This window comes from Hetaerina americana, unplaced genomic scaffold, assembly GCF_022747635.1.
Source record: "Hetaerina americana unplaced genomic scaffold, ioHetAmer1.1.p SCAF_4, whole genome shotgun sequence".
NCBI classification, from domain to species: Eukaryota; Metazoa; Arthropoda; class Insecta; order Odonata; family Calopterygidae; genus Hetaerina; species Hetaerina americana.
Window position 1 is genome coordinate 54,785,147 of NW_027286985.1, and position 25,619 is coordinate 54,810,765.

The 25,619-nt window shown below is 35.0% G+C and overlaps 1 protein-coding gene across 1 annotated transcript; it reads right to left on the minus strand.

Annotated features, from left to right (window-relative positions):
- Positions 1–203: 203 nt before the first annotated feature.
- On the minus strand, positions 204–24,644 carry LOC139692385 (zinc finger protein 341-like). The gene is made up of 15 exons (XM_071590549.1): positions 24,602–24,644; positions 23,978–24,085; positions 23,791–23,895; positions 23,586–23,710; positions 18,867–18,953; positions 17,665–17,832; positions 16,492–16,872; positions 13,679–13,834; positions 11,158–11,247; positions 10,935–11,075; positions 10,255–10,523; positions 9,646–9,863; positions 6,825–7,052; positions 5,164–5,321; positions 204–3,012 (listed from the first exon to the last, which is right to left on the minus strand). The coding sequence occupies exons 1-15, from the start codon at positions 24,630–24,632 to the stop codon at positions 2,434–2,436; spliced, it is 2,844 nt and encodes a 947-aa protein (XP_071446650.1). The 5' UTR covers positions 24,633–24,644; the 3' UTR covers positions 204–2,433.
- Positions 24,645–25,619: the final 975 nt, after the last annotated feature.

The window sequence follows — 25,619 nt, forward strand, 5'->3', positions numbered from 1 at the left end:
AACACATATCATTTCAAAGCTAGAATTTGTTATTGCAGGTCACATGCATGACAAATCCCTTCACAAGAACCTCTCCAATTATTTTGTGCTATAGAAGAAATTGAGTGTAGTAACTGCTGTAATAATGAAAATTTTATTTGTGTACATACAGCAACATTCACAATTATTTAATTAAAAAAAAGAATGATATCACATTTGTAAAATCACAAGTGGTTAAAACATTGTTTTTAAACTAGCTGCATTTTTCAGAATTTCTGAACAGCATTCTCAAACAACAAAATGTTTCGACATCCGAGTGTAAAGCTTATTTCTAAAGCACTAAGTAGATAAAACATCATTTCAACAGACAGATGCACATGCCATCCAAAAATAATTTGACAACAAAGTGAACCTTCCACTTCAGAAATGACACTAACAACAATATCAATTCCAATAATACATAATAGGAAAGTCGTATTTTAATTTATGCTATGCACAATTATATAGAAACAGTTATATGGTACAGCTCAAGTAGGAGAAACAGAACATTATGGAAAAAATAGCAGTAACTAATTTTTACCACTGAACTAATATTTTAAAATGGTAAAATTAAAGCTCTCAGCCATTCGAATTTTTTAGGCACAAACATGTGTTACTGAAATATCAATATCAGTGTAATAAATGTCTTTTAAAATCAATATACAATTAATTTATAACATTCTCCAATGTCAACTACAGTGGAACCCCAATTACAAAAATCTCTATGAAATTTCCTATGTTTTCAGTTTTTTTTTCCAACCTTCGACATGTTTGACAAATTACCTCCCTTTTTTATATTTCGAAAAATTTTCCTGTGGGATTTTTATTTGGAATTCCACTATATTTGTACCATAAATAACAAAATCAGTCAATTCTGGCTACCCCTTTATACCTGTAGGTCATCAACTTATTTGCCAATAAATAATTCTGATGAGAAGTTTCACATTTGCATGAATTTCATTTTAGTCACTTCCTATGCATAATATTACATATTTTACATGTAGGTTTATCGAATGTGATGAATAAATTTAGGATTGGTGGAGTTCAAATTGGTGATCTTCAAGTCGGTGTGATGGTATACTTTATGACTAAATATCATTCCTTCTTAATAATGAAGACACTACTGTAATATGTGATTACAAGATATTGTTTCTTCTGATTACAAAAATATTAAAATTTGGCCACATTAGATATTAGAATTATCTACCTTCAAAAAGTGCCATTCAACTATAACATAACAACTAATACTTTTGTTATAAATAAAACACTTCAAAATATGGTACTTTTGGTGATATGTTGAGAAATTATACACAACAACCCTTTGAAAGAATAGAAGTAAAAAATACAAAGCACTTCCGTTACTTTAAATGTTATGAATTAAAATTTGAAAATACAATGAATGTATTAACAATGACATAAACCAATAGGAGTAACCTGAAATATCTTTCTTGTATTTCCAAAGAAAAAATCACACAACATACATCTTACACAAAAGAAAACAATAGTAATTAATTGCCAATAAAATAGGTCTCCAGGTTTTCTTGCTACATGTTGCAAATTTTTAATGAACTCTTTTCTGAAAACTGTTCTGTTTTTTCTGAAACCAACTTTTTAAAATTACTATGAGTGGAAAAGGTTATTGTCTCAGCACTTAGGAGAAGACACTAACCACCAATGAGAAGTAATGGAATATTTATTTAATGTATTAATGCTGCAAATACAAAAAAGGTGACATTATTTTCAGTCAGTGCCCAAGAACCTTCTTAATAGGCAGAAAGAAACTTGAGTTAATTAAATATGACTAATATGAAGCAGGAAAATCTGATTTTTTGAGGAGAGAATACCAATCACAGCAGTAACTTTTTAATTGGAGAATATTAGTTTTGGTAAAACTGCAGTGCTGAAATGCACTGGATTTCATTAATGATAGGAAATGTAAAAATGACTCATATGAAGCCAATGCATTTTCATTTATAGCATTTAGAATAATCTACAGAGCTTTATAAGCAAATTCATGTTCAGACTAATATGGCACATTTGGTAAAAAGACAATAACATTAAAAAGTCTATCAAAAATCAACAGTATAAAATTAAGATTCCAGTTATCAACCACATACATTATAAAAAAATTAAATTACAATCTTGCATGGCAGTCAATCACAAACATTTATCCTCTTTCACACTTTTCTGTGCACACTAACAACTTATAGGAAGAGATGTCTGCAAGTTTATCGTAAAAATTAAGTGTCCCATCTTCTGTGGAGCTTTGAATTTGATTAGCACCAAGCACTTGAGTCCCTTCATGCTCATAGGGAAGGTTAAATATATTTTTCACTGGTTTTCTTCCACTTCATGCAGCATTCTAAATAAATCTTTGGAGTACATTTCCAGGTTGTGAGAGGTATTTCTTATGTCTCAGCTGCCTAAAGGCAAGTAAGAAGAGGAATTGACAACCTTAAATACGGTCAAGGATTTATTTTGATTGGAAAATGCATTCTTTTTGGAAGGTGGAGGGCTTGGTGAGTGGGGCAAGGGATCTTCAGTATCTGGCCACAGAGTAATTTGGTCAGTTTTATCCTCCGAATACTCACTGCCACTTGGGAAATCTATTTTGTAAGGACCCACCACTCCAACAGTCCCTTCATCTGATGGCACAGGAACAACTATGATCTCAAGAGTTGGAACACCATCCTCTTCAATCATGTCCTCAGTATTATCTAACGGGTCTTGCCCTTCACTGCCACTACCAAACAATTTTGACATTCCACTCTCTGAAATCATTTCACGCTTTCCACCCTTAGCTTTCTTCCTTGGTGGATACAAAGCTCCAGAACGTGACAGAGCAGTCCTCTTCCTTCTTCCCCTACCTTTTCCACTGATAATTTCTACTTTCTTCTGAGAGCCATCTTCATAATTTAAACCCAGGGATTCCAATTCTGGTTTGACTTCAATCTCACGTTTCATGACCCCAGATGACTCACTCATGAAAATTAGCTGGATTAAACAAAAGGAGAACAGCATAAGAAAAAAGCATGAAAACACATTACGTGCTTAACAATCTCACATTAGTCAAACTAGTATATTTTTTCAGGCTTTGAGTCTTTTGGGAAGGGTATGATTTAAGGCAATAATGGGTCATGTGTTAAAAGCAAATGGTGGACATACAACATCTTAGGCTTGGATTTAATGTCTTTAAAGGATTCTGATGATCAAAGGAATAAAAAAAGCTTCAAGATAAAAACACAAGGAAACACTTTTTCGCGGGTCTTGATTTTTTGGAAATATGTGACATCTATTCTGTGAATGACAATTGATAGCAATAAATCATCACCTATATAGGCAACACCAATTTGGATTAAATAATATCAAATGAATATGCTGTTTTGAAAAAAATCACAATTAATAAAGAAAATTTTCAAAAATAACATTTATTCCTGTACTGTTGCATAATCTCCCTTTGTGTAGGTGGTAAAGCTGATACTTGTTCGAAGAGCATGCATTGACTAACTTCAATGAACATTTTCATGAAAAAAGTCTGTCCTGACCATTTTTTATTATTAGTATCCTGCAATAAAGCCAAGAATAATGAATTTTAATTTTTAGGGCAGTTATACAACTTTTTGATGGAACCTTAGTGGATGCAAAAAATTTAAAAAACAAATCCTTTCCAATCTATAATGCTTGTATAATTTGTATTAGGAATGCATAATGATACTCACATCTATATTTTTGGTGATAACTAGCATGCAATATTACATCCCAATTTAAACACTTTTTTAGTTTACCATATATCATATATATGGTGACACTTTCAATTTCCATGCACTAATTTTGTATTTTCTTCAAATATATAAATATAATTTTTTTTCGATGGTAAATTGACCAAAATATTAATCAATCAATGAAAGACCAAAATTTATATTCAAGAACTCATTGTATGTAACATCAAACTATCCCTGGGAAATAAGCCAATTTCTATTTTATTTTCTCATGGTTTCAGTGAAAACTAAACTTTTACTTTTATATTATTAATACTTATTCATTAAATGTAATTTTTACCAACAAAACGATTAGTCAGGCATCCTTTACACATTATCATCAGAGAATCTATTCAATGGAGTATTGATCTAAACTGTGAAAAACTCATTATATCTAGGTAATGAAAAAACATTGTGACTGTAACCACAAGCATTCTTAATGCAGCTTCAGTTACTCTTCTTACATAATGTTTCCAACAAAAATACTATATACTTCTTGCAAAACTCCCGACTAGGGGTTGATATTCAATATTTTTTTTATAGCAACCATTTTAAAGCAACAGTAATCAATGATAAAATAATATAACATGTAATAAGGTTAACAAACAGTGGTGGTGCTTTTGGTAGCATGTACAAAAAACAGATCCCACAATAAAACAAAAGCACATTGTTCTTCTGCAGTTCAGGTCACAAGACAGCCAGATGACTAGTCTGATGATAATTTTTTTAAAAATCGATCGACAGACTCTTTTAAAATCAATTTCTTAGGAAAACACTAATAAAAATGACTGCATACATAAACTAAGTGGAATGAAATTAATAGCCATGAAAGAAAACATGAGGAATATTGCAATAAAATTGACCTGACAACTACGTGGGGCTGTAAGATTTTACATAACTGCCTGGTTTCAGGAATGAAAAATTGAGGTTTTGATAGCATTAATTTTTATGGAGAGTTGTCTGAATCGAAAATATTTATGTAGACTCAGGGTCAGTAAATGTGAATTTTGGCAATATCTTAACTCGTTAAATATAATGAAAGAAGACACTTTGCTTTCCCACAAAGTATTATTATTACTACCTTAATTTCATTATAGTATACCATTTCCACCTCATTTGGTCATCATGACCAGATGAGGTGGAAAAGTAAAGTGTCTTCCTTCATCATGAAGAATTTCAACCATGTTAGCTTGAAACTGTGTTATTTATTTGTAGAATATTGTTTCCCCGGTTTACTACCATCACCCAGATACCTAAGTAATCAATTGAGATAATGTTCAAGTAATAGCAGAGGCAAAAGCCTTTTGTTGACAGGAAGTATTTAGTCAATCATTTGATAAAAACATTAAAATCCTTACGTGACACTAGATTACAAATATGAACTTACTTCTGCATCATTACAGGCTGGCTGACTTTCTTCTGTCTTGATTACACAGGATTTTTTATGGTTATCAAAAAGATTTTGCTTTTGGAATGTTTTGGAGCAATTTGTACAGCTAAATTTTTTCACTGAATTGTGAGTGGAAATGTGCAGTTTGAGCTTGTCTGAAAAAAAAGAAAACATTCGTACTCCAAAATTGAACTTCTTGCAAACAGGAAAAAGAAAGCAGTGAAGAGAAGCACACAATAACATACTAAAACAAAGAATCTAAAAGTTAACAAAATTGATTAAAACTGAATTAAAGGTGACCACTTCCATTTTTATTTTATTACTTACAAATAAATTTTGTGTTAAAAAACTAATTATGGAGTCAACATTTTGTTAAAGTTATAACATTAATTGCATAAAAAGGGATCAGTATTGGTTTACCAATGAAAAAGGAGAGCTTGGGATACAATGAAAATGGGATTGTGATTTAACAAAGGTTAGGATTTGATCCAACCCCAAAACATTCTAAACAATAACTGGGTGAGTCACTCAATTAGTCCTTGGGAAAAAATAGAATAACATTGTTTTGAGTAGATATAATTTACTTTTCAACAATATCTTCTTTTAGTTCAATACACTTTCCCCAGCATTCTCCAACTTTTTTAAGCCATCCAAAAGGTAGAATTTCAGAAGGCCCTCAAAACTGGCATTTGTGTAGGCAATGATTACTTGTTTGACATGAACTGCTTTCCTCTGAGCTATTTTTTTTCAAGTTTGGAAATAAAAAAAGCCACTGGGGGTCAAATCTGGTAAATATGTTGGATGTTGCCATAATTTGAACTTTACTTCCATAATTTTTGCCACGAACTGTACATTATCTCAAGTTATAAACGTATTAATTCGTAAAGTAACAGTAATGTAAGAATTGACGAAGTCTTTATTCAAGAGGCATTATATATATTTCATAACATTAACTAAATGAAATAATGTTTTGCCATTGAAGTTTGCATAGTTTAAGCAATGAACTAATGCATTTTTAAGTCACAAATGACTACCCATAAATTATACTACCCACAATACAATTGCAACTAGTTACATAGGTCAACCCTGGTTTGCATGTTTCTCTGGTTAGTACATTCAGATTGCTGGGTCCCTAGGCTGCTAACAAGAGTATGGTTTATTTAATTTTAAACACTTGTTCAATTCAGAAGTATTTAGTTACATGGAAGTATTTCTATCCTTTTAAACTATATAAAAAGGAAGGAAAAAAATCTTTCTTTGCAATCAGTCACCTCTTCTTTGAATATGCAAAAATATCTCCAGAGTGAAAAAGAACCCAAGATCACTGCAAGTAGCACATCCATATTATATAAAAAGAGCATCAGGAGTAACAGAGTGCTGAATGATTCCAATTATAAAACCAACCTAGATGGCTTCCCGTACCAAATAAGCATAGGTATATTTTGTCAGTCAATTAGGGAAGAATTTTATCATTTATAATTTTTTGGTATAGTAAAGTCAAGCAATTCAAATAATAACTTGGTGAGTATAATTTATTTAAACCTTTGGTTGAATGACATGTTCCTCTATGTACCAATATGGACAGAATAAAGAAATATATTTATCCTAAACTGACTAATAAAAACATTTTGCATGCCAATCATAGTTTAAATTCTCACCTTGCCTGTTAAATTCCTTTTTGCAATCCAATAAATGACGGAATGGACATTTGTAGCGTTTTACAGGTTCATGAATAAGCTGATGTCTCATTAATTTGTCTCTCCTATTAAATGAAGCTGAACACTGAGGACATGAATGAGGTCTATTCTCATAGTGGATCAGTCTATGGTTGGCAAGATATCGCTCAGTTCGGAATGTTTTGGAGCATATGTCACACTCATATGGCCCTGGAAATAAAACAAAGAAGTTATCTGTGGAACAAATAATGAACTCATATCACAAAAAATCAATTTATTTCATCTCTAAGGATTTTAAGATTAACTGATGATGAAGTTAATGAACATCACCTGCTTGAGTGTCAGGTTTGGAAATTAACACATAGTGAAAACTTATGATGTTACTATTAATGAGAAGTTCAAAAAGAGGTAATTTGAAAAACTGAACACTAACAATTTTTGTTCACTCATCATTGCATAGTTGGCTCACTAAAGCTGGTGCAACAAACTTGAATCAAAGATTGATCTTACATTGAATTTTCTTTCTATACTCCACTGAACTTCCTAGTTTGTGTCTAATTATAATATAATTTAAAGTTTCAGTCAATTCCTTCCTAGTTTTTTCAACATTTTCAATGTAATTGCACTCAATATTGAAGGTGAAACCTTAATTAATATAAGATTTCTACATAGACTGGTACATAATTTTAGAATACCCTTCTACCAGCAACAAAAAAAAATTCTCCTCATTAACATTAATTTTAATAAACAATTTATTTTTAGCATTATATCAGAGTATGGAATACATCAAAATTTATAACCATAAAACTCGCGAGAATGAAGGAAACTTCATAGGAACCTCGCAACAAGCATCATTTGTTTCGGAAACTTTCTTGTAACCCAAAATGCATGTTAAGCAAAATAATTTTTCTCATACCATTTAATGTAAAGTATGATGCATTCCATGCAGAAAAATAAAATATATACAAGGTTTATTCAAGGAAAATTATATCTACATTGTATAGGACTGTGAATTATCATTACCTTTTCTTCTAATGTGGAATGAATTAACCTGGAATGTGAATTCCATTTGTTAATACAAAAACGATTCAAAGTAATTAGTTTGTTATTCATGATAAATGCCCAATTCTTTTTACTAGACAGCTTTCTAGGGGAATTGCTTTTGTCTATGCTTCAAAATGTTGCGAAAATGTTACTCAACATTATCATAAAATAAATTTCTAGTGTGCAGAGCCTGCGTTATTAGAGTAATACTTTGCATGCACAGTATGATGCAACAGTTTCCCATGACTTCCACTTCACCTTTAGCTTACTCTTCTGGACTTCACACTTCTTTGTGCTCGTGGAGTTCCTGAATGGTAAACAAGCAGGGGTTTAATCTTTAAAACACCACTTGCATAGGCACAAAATAGCAGCATGAGATGGCTTTCCATTGGCTTGTGGCCAAGTAATGCATTCTCTTCTGCTGTTACATGTATATGGGTGGATTTAGCATCTTCTGCCAGAAGAGATATCACGTCACAATCAAAAAGCTGCTATGGCAGGTAACCCTAAGAATCTATGAGCTTCTTGCATTCATTGATGAAGTTCTCCACTGCCTTTGAGTCATAGCTTGCTGCTTCACCATGCTTCACAATGTAGTGGATGCCGGTTCTTCTCTTCAACTCACCCAGAGGGCCTGGGTTCAAATCCCAGTGGTGTTGAATATTTTTCAGAGGTATCTCGATCCCTACTTAAGGTGCTTTGTGGAGGCACTTCGTGTAAGTATGACATCCGTCGGATGGGATGTTAAACTGCAGACCCCTTGGCACCTTTCGTAAAGAGTAGGCTAATGCCGACACCAGGTTTCTCTTCACCTTTCATCCTTTCCTATCCATCCCCTATGGCGGAAATGACCTCAGCTGTCGGTCGCCTCCCCTAAATACTACTACTCTCTTCCACTTCTTGACCATGCACAGCCTTCCTTAAATACTAAGGGCATTGATCATCCTGGCATCTTCTTAACATGGTTGGCAAAAATTGCTTTTGTCTCCTTGCCAACGATTTTCTCCTTAATAGTGTCGCATTGCGATTTCTCTCCTTTATCCATATGAGAAGCAACCTTTCAACATCATTTAGAATATGTAGTCTTTGCATAGCTATTCTTTTGAAGTATCTATTTCATTAATCTTGTTCTTGAGGATACTCACACTTTTTTCTTGCTTTTCAATGATTTTAATTTTCATTTATAGTTATTTTTATTCTCTAAAAGCTGTCTTTTTGGGACCTTTTATTCAAGGACATTTTTCAAACTAAGCACAAAATATTATGAAACTTTGCTCGTAAAAATAATCGCAAATAATACATCTGAACACAAATTTATAAATATGCTACCAAGCAACACTAAGATGCTAAAGACGAGTGCTAAACACAAACTGAAGTGGCAAGTATGCAATCATTCTGAGAATTCTCCTCTCCTAGTCACTCATCATGCAAAAATTAACTCATTGGGTGAATCAAAATATTTTTGCTTGTTATGCAAAATACTTGCAATGCAAGGCGCATGAGGTTCCACTGCATAAGAAAACCATCACAAAACAGGGATCATAACCTTCACTTGTGATTGATTTTCTTGAACTCCAGGTTCAAGAATAAAAATTGGAGACATTGACGACAATGATTCAAATGAATACAAACAGAAAAATCACCAATTTGCTCAATATGAACTTGAGGTTTTCATATTACATTAATTATTTATATTAACAACACAGGGGTGATGAGCCCAAAAGGATTAATGTGCTACTTAAACATTTTCACAACTCACCTAAAATAAGTGGAGGACAGCTGGAATCTGGATCGTTTACGGATGGGGCAAGGATCCTTGCAGTACCATGAGTAACTAGATGACGTCTTAAATACCTCTCACAATGAAAAATACGTTTGCAGTGAGGACAGGGATGGTGATGGGTGGCTACTTCATTATGATGTTCCAGTGCCTCAGGAGTAGCAAAATAGCTTCTGCACTTTCCACATCTGTATTGCCTGCAGGAATATTGTTGATTTAAGGATTTTCCCTATTAACTCATGTTCAAATTAATGTTTATATATGAAGAAAATCTTAAAAGATGAATATATGTTCAAATACTGAATCCAGGGATCACTAATTTTTTAACACGCCCAACAAGCCCTAATATCCCAAGGATCTAGGATTTCCAATATGAATAACAAATGCCAAAAAATGAAATTTTTCAACAGTCATGAAATTTTAACACAAATGGAGTAATACACTTGATAGACTTTTTGAAATCTCAGAAATGGTTGAACCGCGGAAATGAATAATATGATTTCTGAGAATTTTTAATTCTTTACCAAATTATTGCACATGTAAAATACAGTCCATGAAATATTTTCTAATTCTGCAACTATTCACTACCTTAAATTTCCTTTTGAGCTGGATATCACATTATTCCCGGCATCATTTCCACTGCACAATGCGGCATTTGAATCAGGTGATGAATCGGGGTTGTTTGATGGAAAGTGTGAATACTGGTGTGTGCCGAGTTCACTAAGAGATTTAAATATTCGACAGCAAACATGGCACCTGTACCTTACTTCTTCTGAACTATGGCTTTTGGTGTGAAGAAGGAATTCATCTAAGTCAGCAAAAGTCTTGCCACATTTGCGTTGTATACATTTGAACATCTGAAAAAATATCCCTTTTTAGTCAACTTTACAAGCGAAATATAAAATTATAACTTTCAGACCGAGTATATTTTAGCCAAAATAAGAAATTGATTTTTAACAGACCACATAATTTTATTTATACATAATCAGTAGACCTACTGATTTTCAGAAATATGAAATAAAAGAAGGCATTAGTGGCATCAATTTATTATGGCCCATTGAAATGAGTAACATAGAAGAACTTACATTTGTAAAATGATATTGCAAATATTTTGATGACAATAAGAAATTTGACATTCACGTTAACTAAATAGTATGTACACTGAATGAGCACTTGTTAGTCATGAGATAAACAATGCACAAGAAAATTCAGAATCAAATAACATAAATCACTCTGTAAAAGGATAAGAAATTGTAATACAATCATACCTTCTCGTTTGAATGATCCTTCATGTGGGACTTGAGCTCGAGATACGATCGGAAGGCACGGTTGCAATATTGGCACACATAGGAACTATCAATTACAACTTGAACATTATCACCATCTTTGCTCTGATTTCGATCAAGCACCTAGAAGTAAAAAAAAATCTAAATAAAATATGTAACATACTGCAATGATGATGTGAGATCAATGATTTAATAGAACACATACCAGTTCTTTTTTATCTTCTTCACTACTTTCCAATGATATAACTTGGATGGGCTCACTAGGTAGGGTATTTGTTAACCCACTTGGCCAAACCTGTAAATACATTAAGGGTCAAGGTCATTCCTTGAAATATAATTCAACCCTGAGTAAATCTTCACTATATAGCACTGGATATTTTTCACCAATAAATAATCAACCTGATGCAAAATACAAAAAAAGTCAAGTCATGCAAATGAAAACTTAAATGACCACGAAAACAACACAAAAGAATAATAAATTTAGTGGATGACATCATAATCTCCTCAACAATACTTCCTACTATCCACAGAGATATCACTAATGTAAAAGTCTCGTCTGCCACTGCTTTACGAATTCATACTCCAAACCATTCTTATCACCAATATTTAACTATTGGACTCATTAAAATGTAGTATACATTTGTGAAATCTCTATTAAATTATTATTAGACCCTGGAAAGATTCCACAGAGATAAAAAGAACATGCAGATGATCTGTGTGATAAGGATTTTGGGCCAGGAAGATTAGACAGAAATAAAATGACTTAGACGAGGGAAGTTGAGCTCCTACTAAGCACATACTTGATTGCAAGATAGAAAGGGCATAAATGCAACTGAAATACATAAGGCTATGGGGATAGATAACATCTCTGCAAAGAATATGAAAGGTATAGTTTTTATGAATTAATTGGTAACATTTATGAGGGAGAAATTTCGGCAGAAGACTAGCCCGATCATTTTCAGGTCAGATAATTTTCCAAAATGGAAAAGGCTGCTTTATGCATGAGGACAATTCAACAATATGAATGATTTCACACAGCAAAGATGGTACTTCAACAAAAGGATGAAGAGGATGGCAAGTGATAACTGAGTATAATCAGTTTGGGTTCACAAAGACGAGAGGCAGGTGAAATAGCAGTAATAAAGTCATAGAGATGAACATAGAATGCAATCAGAACATATTTGTTTATTCCATGGAATTGCAGAAGGAGCTTGATAGGAGTATTTGAGAAGACAAAGAATGTATCAAGGAATATAGGATTAGATTGGAAGGATAGGTGCCTAATCTGAAACCTGTACTCCGACTGCTCAGATGCATGTGAAAAATGTGTGTGTGTGTCTGGATGGGTAGTGCTATGAAGAGGGGTAACAGAGGAAATTCCATCATCACCTGTTAATTTCAATAAATATGCAGAGGTAATGGTGAGGGGCACCTGGGAAGGATGGAGGTAGGCATGAAAAGAGGAGGGGATGTGCATAAAATCAGTGTCATTTGCAGATGATCAAGCTTCAGTTTGCCCATCAGCAAAGAGGTTGCAACCACTGCCAAGTGTATTTAACAATCAGTGTGATGGTGTGGGATGAGAATTGATGCACACAAAACAAATTTTATGAGGTTTGGAAGAAGCAAGAATGCTATGTCAAATATTAAAATAGGAAGAAAAAAACTAGAACAGGTCAAAGTTTACATATTTTGGAAGTGCTTTGGAACAAGATGGTCAAAGTAGTAGGCACATCAGAAGAATTGAATAAGGCAAAGAAGCTCATCACAAGAAGACACTTCATGAGCGGGATGCTGAATAAGAATGTTAAAAAAATTAGAGACAATCTGGATATGGTGCACAGTTCTATGATATGATATGTGGTTTTGTAAGTCATGAAAACTTGACCATTGACGAAAGATAATAGGTATATATCGGAGGCTTTCCAGATATAGGCGTAGAAAAGGATGGAGGAAGTAAACTGGACGGAAAGGAAAATACAAAAGGAAGGAGTTCTGGGTATGGTAGGGAAGGAGAGGGAATTGCCAGGAGGAATCCAAATGAGGCAAAAAATGTGGATGCAGATCATTTTTATTGGCAATGGGATTTTGAAGACTATGTTACAAGGGAGAATGTTAGGTTAGAGCCCTGGAAGGAAATGCATACATATTTTGGATGGAATAAATGGATTGAATGAGTATGCGTAATCGAAGAAGGCTTTAAAATTGTGTCAGCTGTCTTACTTTTTGTTATGAGAGGCTAATAAATGTTTTGATGTTTAGTGTTCACAAAAAAACCTATCTTAAATGGTAGCTTACCAAATAATATTAATGCATTTAAGAATTGAGTAATTATAGATATGATTTCCACAGATTTTTTATCCTCTCATTAATATTAGAAGGGTTAATATTTATTTTGCCAATGCGGGCACACAAACCTACAATTAAAATGGTAGAAATGAAATTCAGTGGCGTTAAAATAATCTAAATGTTATAACACAGTAGATATATACTAATTTAAGACAAAACATAAGCTTATTCATTCCATTCACTCAACAACAGCTTGGATATCAAATTGCATAATGTCTTGTCTTTTTATGATCTACCCTCCAGGCCATAGGAGGTTCTGCTATTTAACTATTTTGGTGGCAATAAAATAAAAGACAGCTCAGTTAAAATCTCCACATACTTGAAACAAAAACTCCCAGAATCACTTAATAAAAAACATGAAAGGATTGATTCCTTACCCTGTGAGTTAGCATGTGCTTCTTCACGTTTGACTTTTGAGAAAAAGCTCTGCCACAAACAACACATTGGAATGGACGTTCACCTGTATGGCTGCGCATATGCTGCTGGAAATCAAAATTTTTGGCAAAGGTCTTCCCACACACATCACACTTGTGCTGTGAAAAATATAAGTAAGATAATTATATTTTACCTCTTTTAACAGTAATACTATTTTCTATTTTTTTCTGACTAAAATTAAGCACATCCAGCAACAACAGATATTGTTCAATTAATTTAAAGAAAGAAATTAAATTCTAATTTTGGATAGGCAGACTTTTGACAGTCTATAACCCCTGCTATGCAGATACCAGGCGTAAAAGTATGAAATGCAGATGTCAGGCACACCAATGCAGTTTGTGGTATAAATATTTGACACTTTACCATTTTGTTATGCCATCAACAAGTGTTAGACGTGAATAAGTGATATATTGAAAAAACGTTTGCATAATGTTTGTTGTGCTGCTGTGTTCAATATGTCAAAATTTATACCACAGTAAGAGCATTAATGGACAGCATTACTTTTTTTCTTTCATTTGGAGAAAACTGCTGCTGAATCATAACGATTACTTTGAGAAGCTTCTGGTGAGCATTTTTCCTGTGAACGATGGTTTCAGCGTTTTAAAAATGGTGACTTGGATGTTTCCGACAGGGAACAGAGAAAACTGCCAAAAATTGTACGAAAATGCTGAATTGCAAGCATTGTTGGACAAAGATGATTCACAAACATAAGTACAACATGCAGAGCAATTGACTGTTAGTCAGCGAGCTTTTCCAATCACCTACGAGAGATGGAAAAGATTCAGAAGACTGGCAGATGGGTACCAAATGAGCTGAACGAGGGGATCAAGATAGTGTGGTGGCTAACGTACTGGCTTCCCTCACCCAGAGAACCCAGGTTTGAATCCTGTAAGCAGAAGATATTTTTCAGTGGTATCCTGATCCCTACTAGAGGTGCTTTGTCGAGAGCATTTGGGAGTAAGTACGCCATCCATCCGATGGGACGTTAAGCTGTGAACCCCTTGGCGCCTTTCATTTAGAGTAGGCTAATGCCGATGCCGGGTTTCTCTCCACCCTTCATCCTTTCCTGTCGATCCCTAATCGGGCAAATGACCTCAGCTGTCAGTCGCCTCCCCTAAAAACTACAACCATGAGTTGAACGACAGGCAGATGGAGAGGCGCTAAAACACATGAGAACATTTTGCTCGCATGATACAATAGGAAATCGTTTTTGCATCGTATCATTACTGGGGATGAAAAGTGGATTCATTTTGAGGATCCCTAGACGAAAAAACATGGGTAGACCCACATCCGGATTAACCACAAAACCAAATTGTTTTGGCAGAAAGACAATGCTTTGTGTTTGGTGGGACCAGAAGGATGTGGTCTATTGGAAGCACTCAGCTGGGAAGTTCTACCCCAGGCTCACCAGACTTGGCTCCATCTGATTACCACTTGCTTGCATCAAGCAGTGCTTTATTTCATATGAAGATGTGAAAAAATGGCTCGCTGAATTATTTGCGGTAAAAGAGAAAGATTTTTACTAACGAGGTATCCACAAATTGTCCGAAAGATGGGAAATGTCTAACTAGCAATGGAGAATACTTTGAATAAAGCTCTTTTTATCATTCTTCCAATTTAAAAAAAAAAAATTTGCATTTCATACTAGTACACCTGAACATTTGAACCTTCTCTTGTTTGCCCAACTGCCTTTTCTTCCTCAGTTCTTCTCATTTTTTGCCATTCTTTCGGCAGTCTGACACTATCTTTCTTCTTCTACAAATCTTCTCTAATGCTCTTCTTAATCAAATAAAAACTTTGGAGTATCCTCGAATTTCAATGTTCATAAACACCGCATGACATGGTTAACTACCTTGAAGCATAATCACATTCAATGTATTTGAGGCATCTATGACTCACTGGACAATGAAAGGGGGTTGTAGGATTGACATAGGAAATGTAGGGTAGGAGGTGTAGCATTAATGATGGAAGGCAGAAGAGGGAGGACTTTGGTTCACTCATCATAACAGCCCCATATGCCTATCTCTCTAACTAACAACTGCTTCATTATCTGCAAACATAAATTACTTAAATCACCTCTCCACTAACTTATATTCTCAGCCAAACCCCTTTGATAACAGTCAACCCTTTCTCACTTACCTATCACTGACCATACTTGTGCTATCTGATTGATGAACATGCTCTGAGTAACTTATCTATCCCTCCAACCTACACCTATACTCAGCAACAATAGCATCAGTTTTTCCCCCAGTACTCTGTTGAATGCCAACTTAAAATCCCTATATTACGTAAAGACATACTGATTATTGTCTTTATCCCCTTCTATTAATGTTATCATTACTACACTAGTCTCTTCCTCTGTGACCTTTACCTAGTTATTTGTAGGCACTTTATAATAAAATTCTATTGGTGATTTTCAGTACTTCCTTTGGTGCATGTCAAATTAAACTTATTATGTCTTAATCCTCGAACACCATGGCTTTGCTCATTTGTAGGAAAAATTGATGAAATGAAATCATTTCCCCATCAACAAATTATTAAAATTGAGCATTTTCATATTTTCCAAATAGTCACCTTTAAATTACTTCAATTCAAGTAATGGCATCTGATATGAATTATTTAATTACCTTTTTAAAGATTTTTTCTGACTTTATCATCCTATCCCTCTTGATCATCTTCAAACACAGGGTACATGACTTATACAATTACATATAGTATTAAAGGGAAGGATTTATACAATTATTTCCCAGCTAACCTTCTTTTTATTGGCTGGAGGTATGGGAGGGGGCAGAGGAGGCCCACAGGTTGCTGCAGTACAAGTTGATGCCACTGTGAGAAATCCTAACCTCACAACCTCTGTGCTGTCTTGCACCAACCCCACCACCTCCTCACCACCCGGTCCACCTCCTCCTTCGTCAGTCAATGCCTGGAGGGTGTCATTCAGCAGGTCGTTTTCCTTAATATTGGCCTCAGACAAAACCAGTCTTTTCGAAGTTGGAATAGAGTCTATTCCTGGAAGGGCAGGTCCAATCCCCACGTCTGTGGGTAAAGCTGCTTGCACTTGTGTGTCAGGGAGAAGTGGTCCAGTGGTGGTCACAACAAAACCACCAGTTGGGGATGGAATGTCTCCTTGAAGCTGAAAAGAAATGTCTTAAGATGTTACTAAGGTAAAATAAATTGTGCCACACACAATAAGGGATAAGTGCAATATTACAGTTTAATTTAAATTAAGAACACATTCCATTAAGTCAATCTGTTTAAACCCTAATGGCAAAGTGAAATTACTTCTTCTTTCATTCAAACTCAAATTTAAATGCATTTTTTTTAACCCTGTGGTGACCATGGGAAGCACATGTTCCAGGAATCCTACTGATTATTGATTTTTACTTTTGATCAGCGAGACCTCCTTTATCTTGATAAAAAATATTCTTTCGGCAGATTCTTCTATGCAATATTTTTCTGCTTTCAAATTATCATAATTTTTCTATATGCTATGATATCACTTCAAGCGATTGTATAAAATATATTGGAAATTGATGATATTTAAAAGCATAGTGACTCAATGGAATTGCTTCTATTTTAGGAAATGGTAATGTAAAATTTTCATGTCAACGAAACCATTTTACAATTATGTCATTTCACTCTGTCACGACATATTTGTCCCAGTGGTTCTCAGATTTAGTACATCACACACAATCCAATATTGGTAATGTTCTTTTGTTGATTCTATAATATGACATAACATGAGAAGAAATAAATATTAAAAAGATTTGCAGAAACCTCTCAGTTTTGCAGTTGAGAAATCCCATTTTCATAAAAATTGGATTTCTCAACCTCACAACTGAGCAATCATCACTTTAGTCTTATAACACACCTTAAAAAATAACCCACATATTAAATCATTACTAATTTATAAAGAGAAGGTTACCTGAGTAGTTACAAAAATAGGTTGTCCACCTATGTTCATATTAAATCCACTACTTGGACTCTTAACATCACCAATGCATGTTGGAGTTTTCAGATCACCATAAGCTGTTTCTCTGCTGGAAGTATCTAGGAAAGACCCCTGCATTGCACTGGAGAGTGAAGGCAGTGCCTGAAAGTAAATTTTAATGAGAAAAACATGAGTGTTTGTGTCAATCATCTCTTACTGAACAAACACTAATAAATAAACCAAGCCACAGTCTTCAACCCAAATGTGTGTTTGATAGGTGCAGGGAAGAGTTCACCTGATTCAATTCTACTTCAGGTTTCATTTTCATAATCAGAAAAGGGTGCATTTTTTTGCCATAAGCGACAAGCTGCCACATGGAAAGTTATGGTACTAAAAATATGGCTTGGATTTAGTTAGAACTGACGAGAGACGACACCCATACTTGATCTTAGGACCCAAAGCTCATCAACCAAATAATCAAGTATGAACTGATATTTTGGATGACAAGTCTCTCTTTATGAACAACTTCGGTTTTGTAAACAATAAATAAGTAGTCGATAAGAAATTAGAATAATCTGGGATCAATCGGGTGAGCATAATGAAGATACAAGTAACATGATTCATTAAATTGCAATACATAATATGTTAAATGCTGATACATTCATTTTTCTACTAAACACATGCCTGAACATAAGATTTGCTAAAGCTCAACAATATTCCCCATTATTTGAAAACATATAGGAATAACTGTACTTACTCTGAGGCTCTTATATATTAGTTGATCTTCTAGTTGATATCCTAACCTTCACCATCAGAGTCAAGTATATTCAAACCTAAACTTTCACCACCAAAAAGGTTTGACAAACGGATAGCCATTTTCTCCACAAAAGGTCATATAGTCATGTATTTTTAGCTCAAAAATTCAACTTCATTAGAGAAAATTCCAAGAACCATGGGAGACACATCTAACATTCATTTATGTCATGAAATAATGCCTGATGTTTCACAGTAATCAAGAAGCTGACCATGCTGAACTCACATTCTAATAACAATTCCACTTTCGAAATGGCTTGCATGCATGCAAACTAATATCAAAAAAGATAATTTTTAACCATATAATTAAGGGAAAAGGATTATAAATGAACACAGATAAAACTGGACATCAAACTTTTAAGTCTAATGTAATGAATTCCAACCTGTGATGAAGATGAAAGTTGTAAAGAGTTTTGATCAATGCTGAAGGATAACATGTCTGCTTCTTCAAGTATAATTGGCTGCCCAACCTGCAAAACATGAAAAATAAGGTATTAGTACTACTTCACTTTCCCTCATTATTTTAAACAGGATTACACCCATGAATAGAATCAAATATGCCAAAATTTGGGAAATTTTATTTGAAAATACACATATTTAATAACATTTGAAGAATCAACTGAAGTTCAAGCATAAAATTAAAAATCCATTCATTAGCATTTCAGAATTATTACATTCAATGCCAAAGGCTAATATATGTGTAGAAAGCACTGCAGGAAATGTGCAACAACAAAACCACCTACCCTGACCATCCATAAAAAAGATTTTCAAAGACCTTCGGGCATTTTTCATCATGAAAATAAGCAACATAATACTGAAAGAAGTGCACCTTTGATGCACCTGCATGCACTTACTCTTCCATTCATCACACCCACTACAGCCACCATTACTCTCTCGATATTAAGAAGTAAATCATCACTGTTACAATAAATTCATACAATAAGAGAATATATTTATAATGACAAACATTTATCCGGCTCATCTTTTATGTAGTTCCACAAACAATTTCCTTACAGATACAGCACAATCACAAAAAATTGCCATGAACAAGGACCCTTCAGTATTCACAATGTTCATTTCCATGTATATCTGACAGCTGTAAGAGATCAATGTGCCAACACTCCCATTTCATACTTCCAGCAGGTCACCCGTTTCACTGAAACAAACTGCAGAGTACATCTGATCCAGGGAAGGAATGCAATCACATTATTTTATATTCAAAGATGGATACTATTTTCATTATGTTGGAATTTATTACAAACATAATAGAAGGAAAAACAGATGAAGAGGTCTCAGGAAGAAGACCAGGGGATGAATATTTAGGTCAATTGAAGAGGGATATAACATAAAGAGCCACAGGAGTAAATTAGAATTGACAATTAGCCTACTATAAAGCTCAATGGCATGTGAAATTCACGCATCAGGGTAGGGAGGGAAAATTCCTTTCCGAAAGCCTCTAGTGGTTTCCCTGAAAGGCCTGGTACCTAAAAAAAAATCACTCGGTACCAATGACTCTGATGGTGATAAGAGCTATTGGTGTCATACCTTACTACAATTAGATGAGAGTATTATTATCTTTGGTTGTAAAATCACAAGCTGTAAGACTTAGACAAGTTGTAAGTAAAATGTAGGCAGTAAAAAAAAGTATATTTTTATAAAAAGAATCTCACCCAAAACTTAGGTTTCCCATAATAGTTCAATTTCATATCATGGGTTAGTGACAAATTTATGCAGGAGGCATTTTTTCGTTTGGCATCAGTCCATCATTTTATTACAACTGCTAAAGGCACGAGGAGTCATATTAGGGTACTTATAAATTCCACTCCACTACCCTGTCTGAGGTGATACGGTAAGTGGCAAGGGATGGTCACTGGGATTGGAGAGGAATCCCAGGAAGAGTTCTGGATAATCCTAGTTACGAGGGTCATCCGGAAAGTAGTACCCGTTCGTGAAATAAAGACACAAAAGTAAATATTAACAAACATAAAAAATTTTATTTGAAAGAGGATACTTTAAACTACTTCTCAACATAATCTCCAAGCAAATTAAGGCATTTGTCATAACGTGTGACAAGTTTCTGTATTCCTGCTGCATAGTCCTTCGCCGCCAGCTCATTGAGATACGCGAGGGACCCATCTTGCACAAATTTTTGCATAATGCAGATGGTGTTTAACAATTTCATGAACAATTGTTCGAGAAACATTGGGAAAATGCTCACAGATGTCATCAATTGTGACGCGCCGATCGTTCCTCACGAATTCGTCAACTGAGCTCACCAGTTGGTCTGTAATGACAGACGGTCTCCCCGAACGCTCATCGTCGTGTGTGTTCCCCCTCCCCATGTTGAAGTTGCGACACCAGCGCCGAACAGACGACTCGTCCATTACATTGTCTCCATACACCTCCTTTAATTGGCGATGAATATCACATGGGCGAACGTTTCTTGCATTGAGGAATTTAATCACTGCCCTCACTTCACAACTGGCGGCGTTCTCAATTTTTTTAAACATTGTAAACAATCACAGAAACAACACAGGCAATGCTAGCGTCACGCAACTTGGCTCAGAGAAGGCAGACAAGCCACTGAAGCTATCTGACCTCGTCCAGCGGCTACTCGCGTCGTCAGCACTTCATGCGGCACGAACGGGTACTACTTTCCGGATGACCCTCGTACAATGTAAATCCTACTATAGCACCTGATGAGAGCTTGTTCAGACCATGATCATTGCTTCATTTTGTTTAGAAAATTCACAGCAAACAACAATATTCCTTACTTTCAACAAGCAATCTCCTTAGCCATACACATACTGCTGAATTTTGCAGTAACATACTCAGCTAAGTAATAGGACGTGACCACATTCAATAAGCTTTCCGTACTTTGAAGACCCAAGTTAGGAGTTTAATTTCTCATACATTGCCCCATGAAGAGTATTTTTTTTAAACTAACCACAGAGATAATGTCTGATGCAACTTTGCTGGAGGCAATTGGTATACATAGTTTAGGATTTGCGATGTGATGGCCTTAGATTTGGTGGCTCCAAATTCCTGTCAAAACTAGAAAAGGAAGACTAGTGACATGACCGACAAAAATAGATAAATGGATGAGCATTTAAGGGGGCTATTATGAACTGCACCCTACTGGTAGAGTTCACCTGTCCACGGTATGACACTGTATGAAGAGTCTCACGGCCCGGAGCAATTACGAAACGCAGAGTGACACTGTAGGTCGGTGTTATCGTTCAGGGAGTGAGTCACACCATCCAAAGTGATTACAACAAGTTTCGGATGCAGTGATACCACGCTACAGGGTCGGAGTTACATGAGAAGGCCCAAAAGTACCCAGCCAGACCTAGAGATGGTGGTAGTTTTTTGAAAAATATCACCATATTAGAAAGTGTTCAATCTTTAAAGCATGTGTTTTTTCAAGCTTGAAGATGCCATGCTGTTTAGTATTTGTTTGGCAGTCATCAATAGTGAACGTTTACAGTGAATTTGTGAAAATGGAGTAAATTCGCTGCCGTCATGTGATACAATACTTTCATTAGAATAGCCTCAGCCCAACCAATATAAAAGCTGAACTGGATTCTACTCTGGGTGAGTCAGCTCCTTTGTTTACGACAGTTAAATATGGGATACGAGGCTATGAGCTGTCGAGATGAGCATCGCATTGGTCAACCAAATAAGGTGACACCTCCAGAAACAGTGAAGAAAATCCACACAGTGACACTGGATGATCGTCGACTGAAAGTGCACGAGCTAGCAGACATAGTAGGCATTCCAAAAACTGCGGTACATCGCATATTAACCGAAAATTTGGACATGAGAAAGCTGTATGCAAGATGGGTTCCGTGATTGCTCACACTCGAGCAAAACCATTGTTGCAAAGATGATTCAATTGAGTGTTTAGCAAAGTTTTACAGCAACAAAGCAGAATTTTTGCACAGTTTCATAACTATGGATGAAAAATGGGTCCATTACTTCACACCAGACACAAAGTACAATCAAAACAAAGGATTGAAATGGGAGAACCGACTCAAAAGAAGGTGAAGACTGTTTCATCTGCAGGCAAGGTCATGGTGTCCCTTTTTTGGGATGCACATGGGATAATTTTCATTGACTATCTTGAAAAATTATCAATGGCGAGTATTATGCAAACTTATTGCAATGTTTGAGTGAAGAAATCAAGCAAAAGCAGCCGCATTTGGCTAAGAAGAAAGTGTTGCTTCATCAAGACAATGCACCAGCTCACAAATCCATTATTGTAATGGCCAAAATTCATGAATTTTAGTTTGAATGGATTCATATCATGAGCCATATAAGGGACAATTAATGCAGCAGGATTATAGCTCAATTTATCTTATTTGGTCCTTTCGTCTAAAATAAATTTTAGTCTATATTTTCTCGTCTAAGAAGTCATCACATTTTACTCTTCTCCATCGCGTCCGTTAATCAACAATTTCACACATGTGAATTTGGAATTAGTTGCCACGTTATTCATTTTTAACCTAATGAATATACATATACCTCTTTCTCTTAAAGTTTTTGTGTGCCATTTCGTCTACCAATTGAACGGCTAATCACTGGCTGGTGCTAATATCATTTTGGACCGTATGAATGCAATAATTTTTATATAAGCTTCTGGTTACTGATGAAACTCTGACCCCTGAGGTCGGTGGTGAGGCTCCAGCACCATAACTCTTAATAACAGCATGCAGAGTTACAAAGTCGGGCATCATTCAACTCTGCCTGACAAAGTGCTACACTCTCTAGTTTGTAATAATCCCCTTAGTTCCTGAAACTGATTTTCCAGTTGGAGATCTTGCTACTTGGGATAGGGGCTACCAAATGAATGACATACACAAGTTATGCTAGTATCGACAGGGATTTTACATCAACCACAAACACTATTGAAGCAATTGACACAGAGAATATGGAAGGGGCTCTCAAATAATGAGTCTGATGCATTAAATGAAGGGCCTCTACCTAGATTAAGAAACGGCAACGGGACTAAATAGTTTGTCGCCTCGCCTGATATTTCAAATACTGCATCAATAACATATTTCACGGATATTTTGCGATAAAAAATATACAAACATATTTACCTCCAGTTGGGTAACATCAAATGCTTCAGATGTGGGGGAATGCGCGCTATTTCCTGCAACACTGACAATAGCCGAATCATCCATAACATCCATTCCATTTTGATAAATAAGAGATTTGTGGGCCACTGGAAGAATAATTTAAATTAGAATATGCCCGATGAGCTAAATAAAACGATTTGAATTTTCCATTAACATTTGTACTTACGGCAAGAGCTTTCCTTTTTGTGGCAAAGAAACATAGGCAATGATATGAACTGTTTTTTACATTTTCCGCATTGAAAAACATCTTCTTCGTCTAAAGTTATGGGCGCTGATCACAGAAAAAAGAGAGGCGTTATAAAGTAAATTGACATACATTACTTTGTTCCCATAAATAAATGTCTAACACTTACTTTCTGATTCGGTAACAATGGAAGAATCCGCAGAGAGTCCGATTGCACCTGGATTTTGATCCAGCAATGATTGCACTGTCAATGCAGTTTGGCTATCGATGGACACCCCTATTAAATAAAAAAAGTACAATCGAACAACAGAATATTGATAACTATCGCCGATGATTCATTTTACTCAAAAACACTATTTACACAGCTCTGATGCCAAGAATAATTAACGAAACAAAAGTTTTGAAAAAGGGTGAAGGTAAACACAAATTTAAATAATATGGCAACATTGGATCTCCTAGGCTTTTCCAGCCACTGTCTCACCCCACCAAGTATTTTAAGTTCTCTAACAACAGAATCTAACCAATCATGTAAAATGCATACGATCATGGAATTCTAGCATAGGAATGTAATATGAAAAGTAATGTAAATCCTAAATCAGAACGTTAAGGAGTAGAATCTCTTTCAATCAAAGGGAGGAATAGTATCGCGAATGGTAAATAACAAGTTCTAGATACTAGATGGAAAAGCGACGGCTCAAGTAGTATTTATAGAAGCTATTACGCTATTAGAAAAACAATGAAATTGAACTTAGCCTGCAGACACCAAAGAGTCAGCTGTAAAAGCATAATTTACCTGTCAGTGTATCAAAAATTGAGCTCGCCATGGTGAAATGAAGGGTTTTTTAGTTGCAGGTTGTACCGTGAGATCGCGCTAAGATCAAATGTGCAATACAGCTCAGAAATGAACGTTCTTCAAGTTGTGCACAAAGAAGATAATGATCCTGATAATATGTGTTGATTAACTGTTTCGTTACAGAAAAGTAATGCGCTTAGCTCTTATATATGTCATTTTCATGCTGAAAATGTTGATCATATCTGCATTGATTTCGCAAGCTAAACATCTACAATGTATTCATCCCGGTACGGCATTGACTGTTTATTCTCCACTTGTCTCGAAATGGGTACAATTCACTAATTATTTGGAGGATCTTAGAAGTGACAGGCTACCGGAAGTTTACAGGATGCACTGATTACGTTTGGCTTTCACGGATTTTCTTTACATTAAATTGGGCGATAAGCTATGGTACTAAATATATTAATCGTTAAAAAAAAAGATTTAATTTTTGTTTCAGATAAAATATAGCATGGATCTTCTTACTTAACCTTTCAATGCATATATTAAAATCGCAGTATGAGAATCCCAAAATTAATATTCAAATGAAATCCTATTTTTCTTCATGTTTTCTTGGAAACATAATCTTAGGCCAATTGAAAATGTTAACGTAAACTTTTATTTCATCAATGCTTATATATTTAATGGCATTGCTGGTCTTAAACCTAGTGTTATCAAATTAACGAATTTATCCCAAAATTGCACCATTATTCTTGCAATTTGTTGATACTTAAGCCTACCCTTAATGTACTGATTTTATATGCGGTTAAGTGCTTAGGCCACATTGTTAACAATTTCCTTTAAAGTATTACAATTTACTCATTGCATCAGTACTCCAGTTTGGAACTTTAGTGAATGAAATAGTTGATAATTAATGAGGTGACATTTTCCAAATGCCGACAGGTAATTAAAATCCTGGGAAAAAATTTCCCAAGTTTATTTCTGATTTAAATTCATAAGCGCCTTGGCAAGTTTTCCT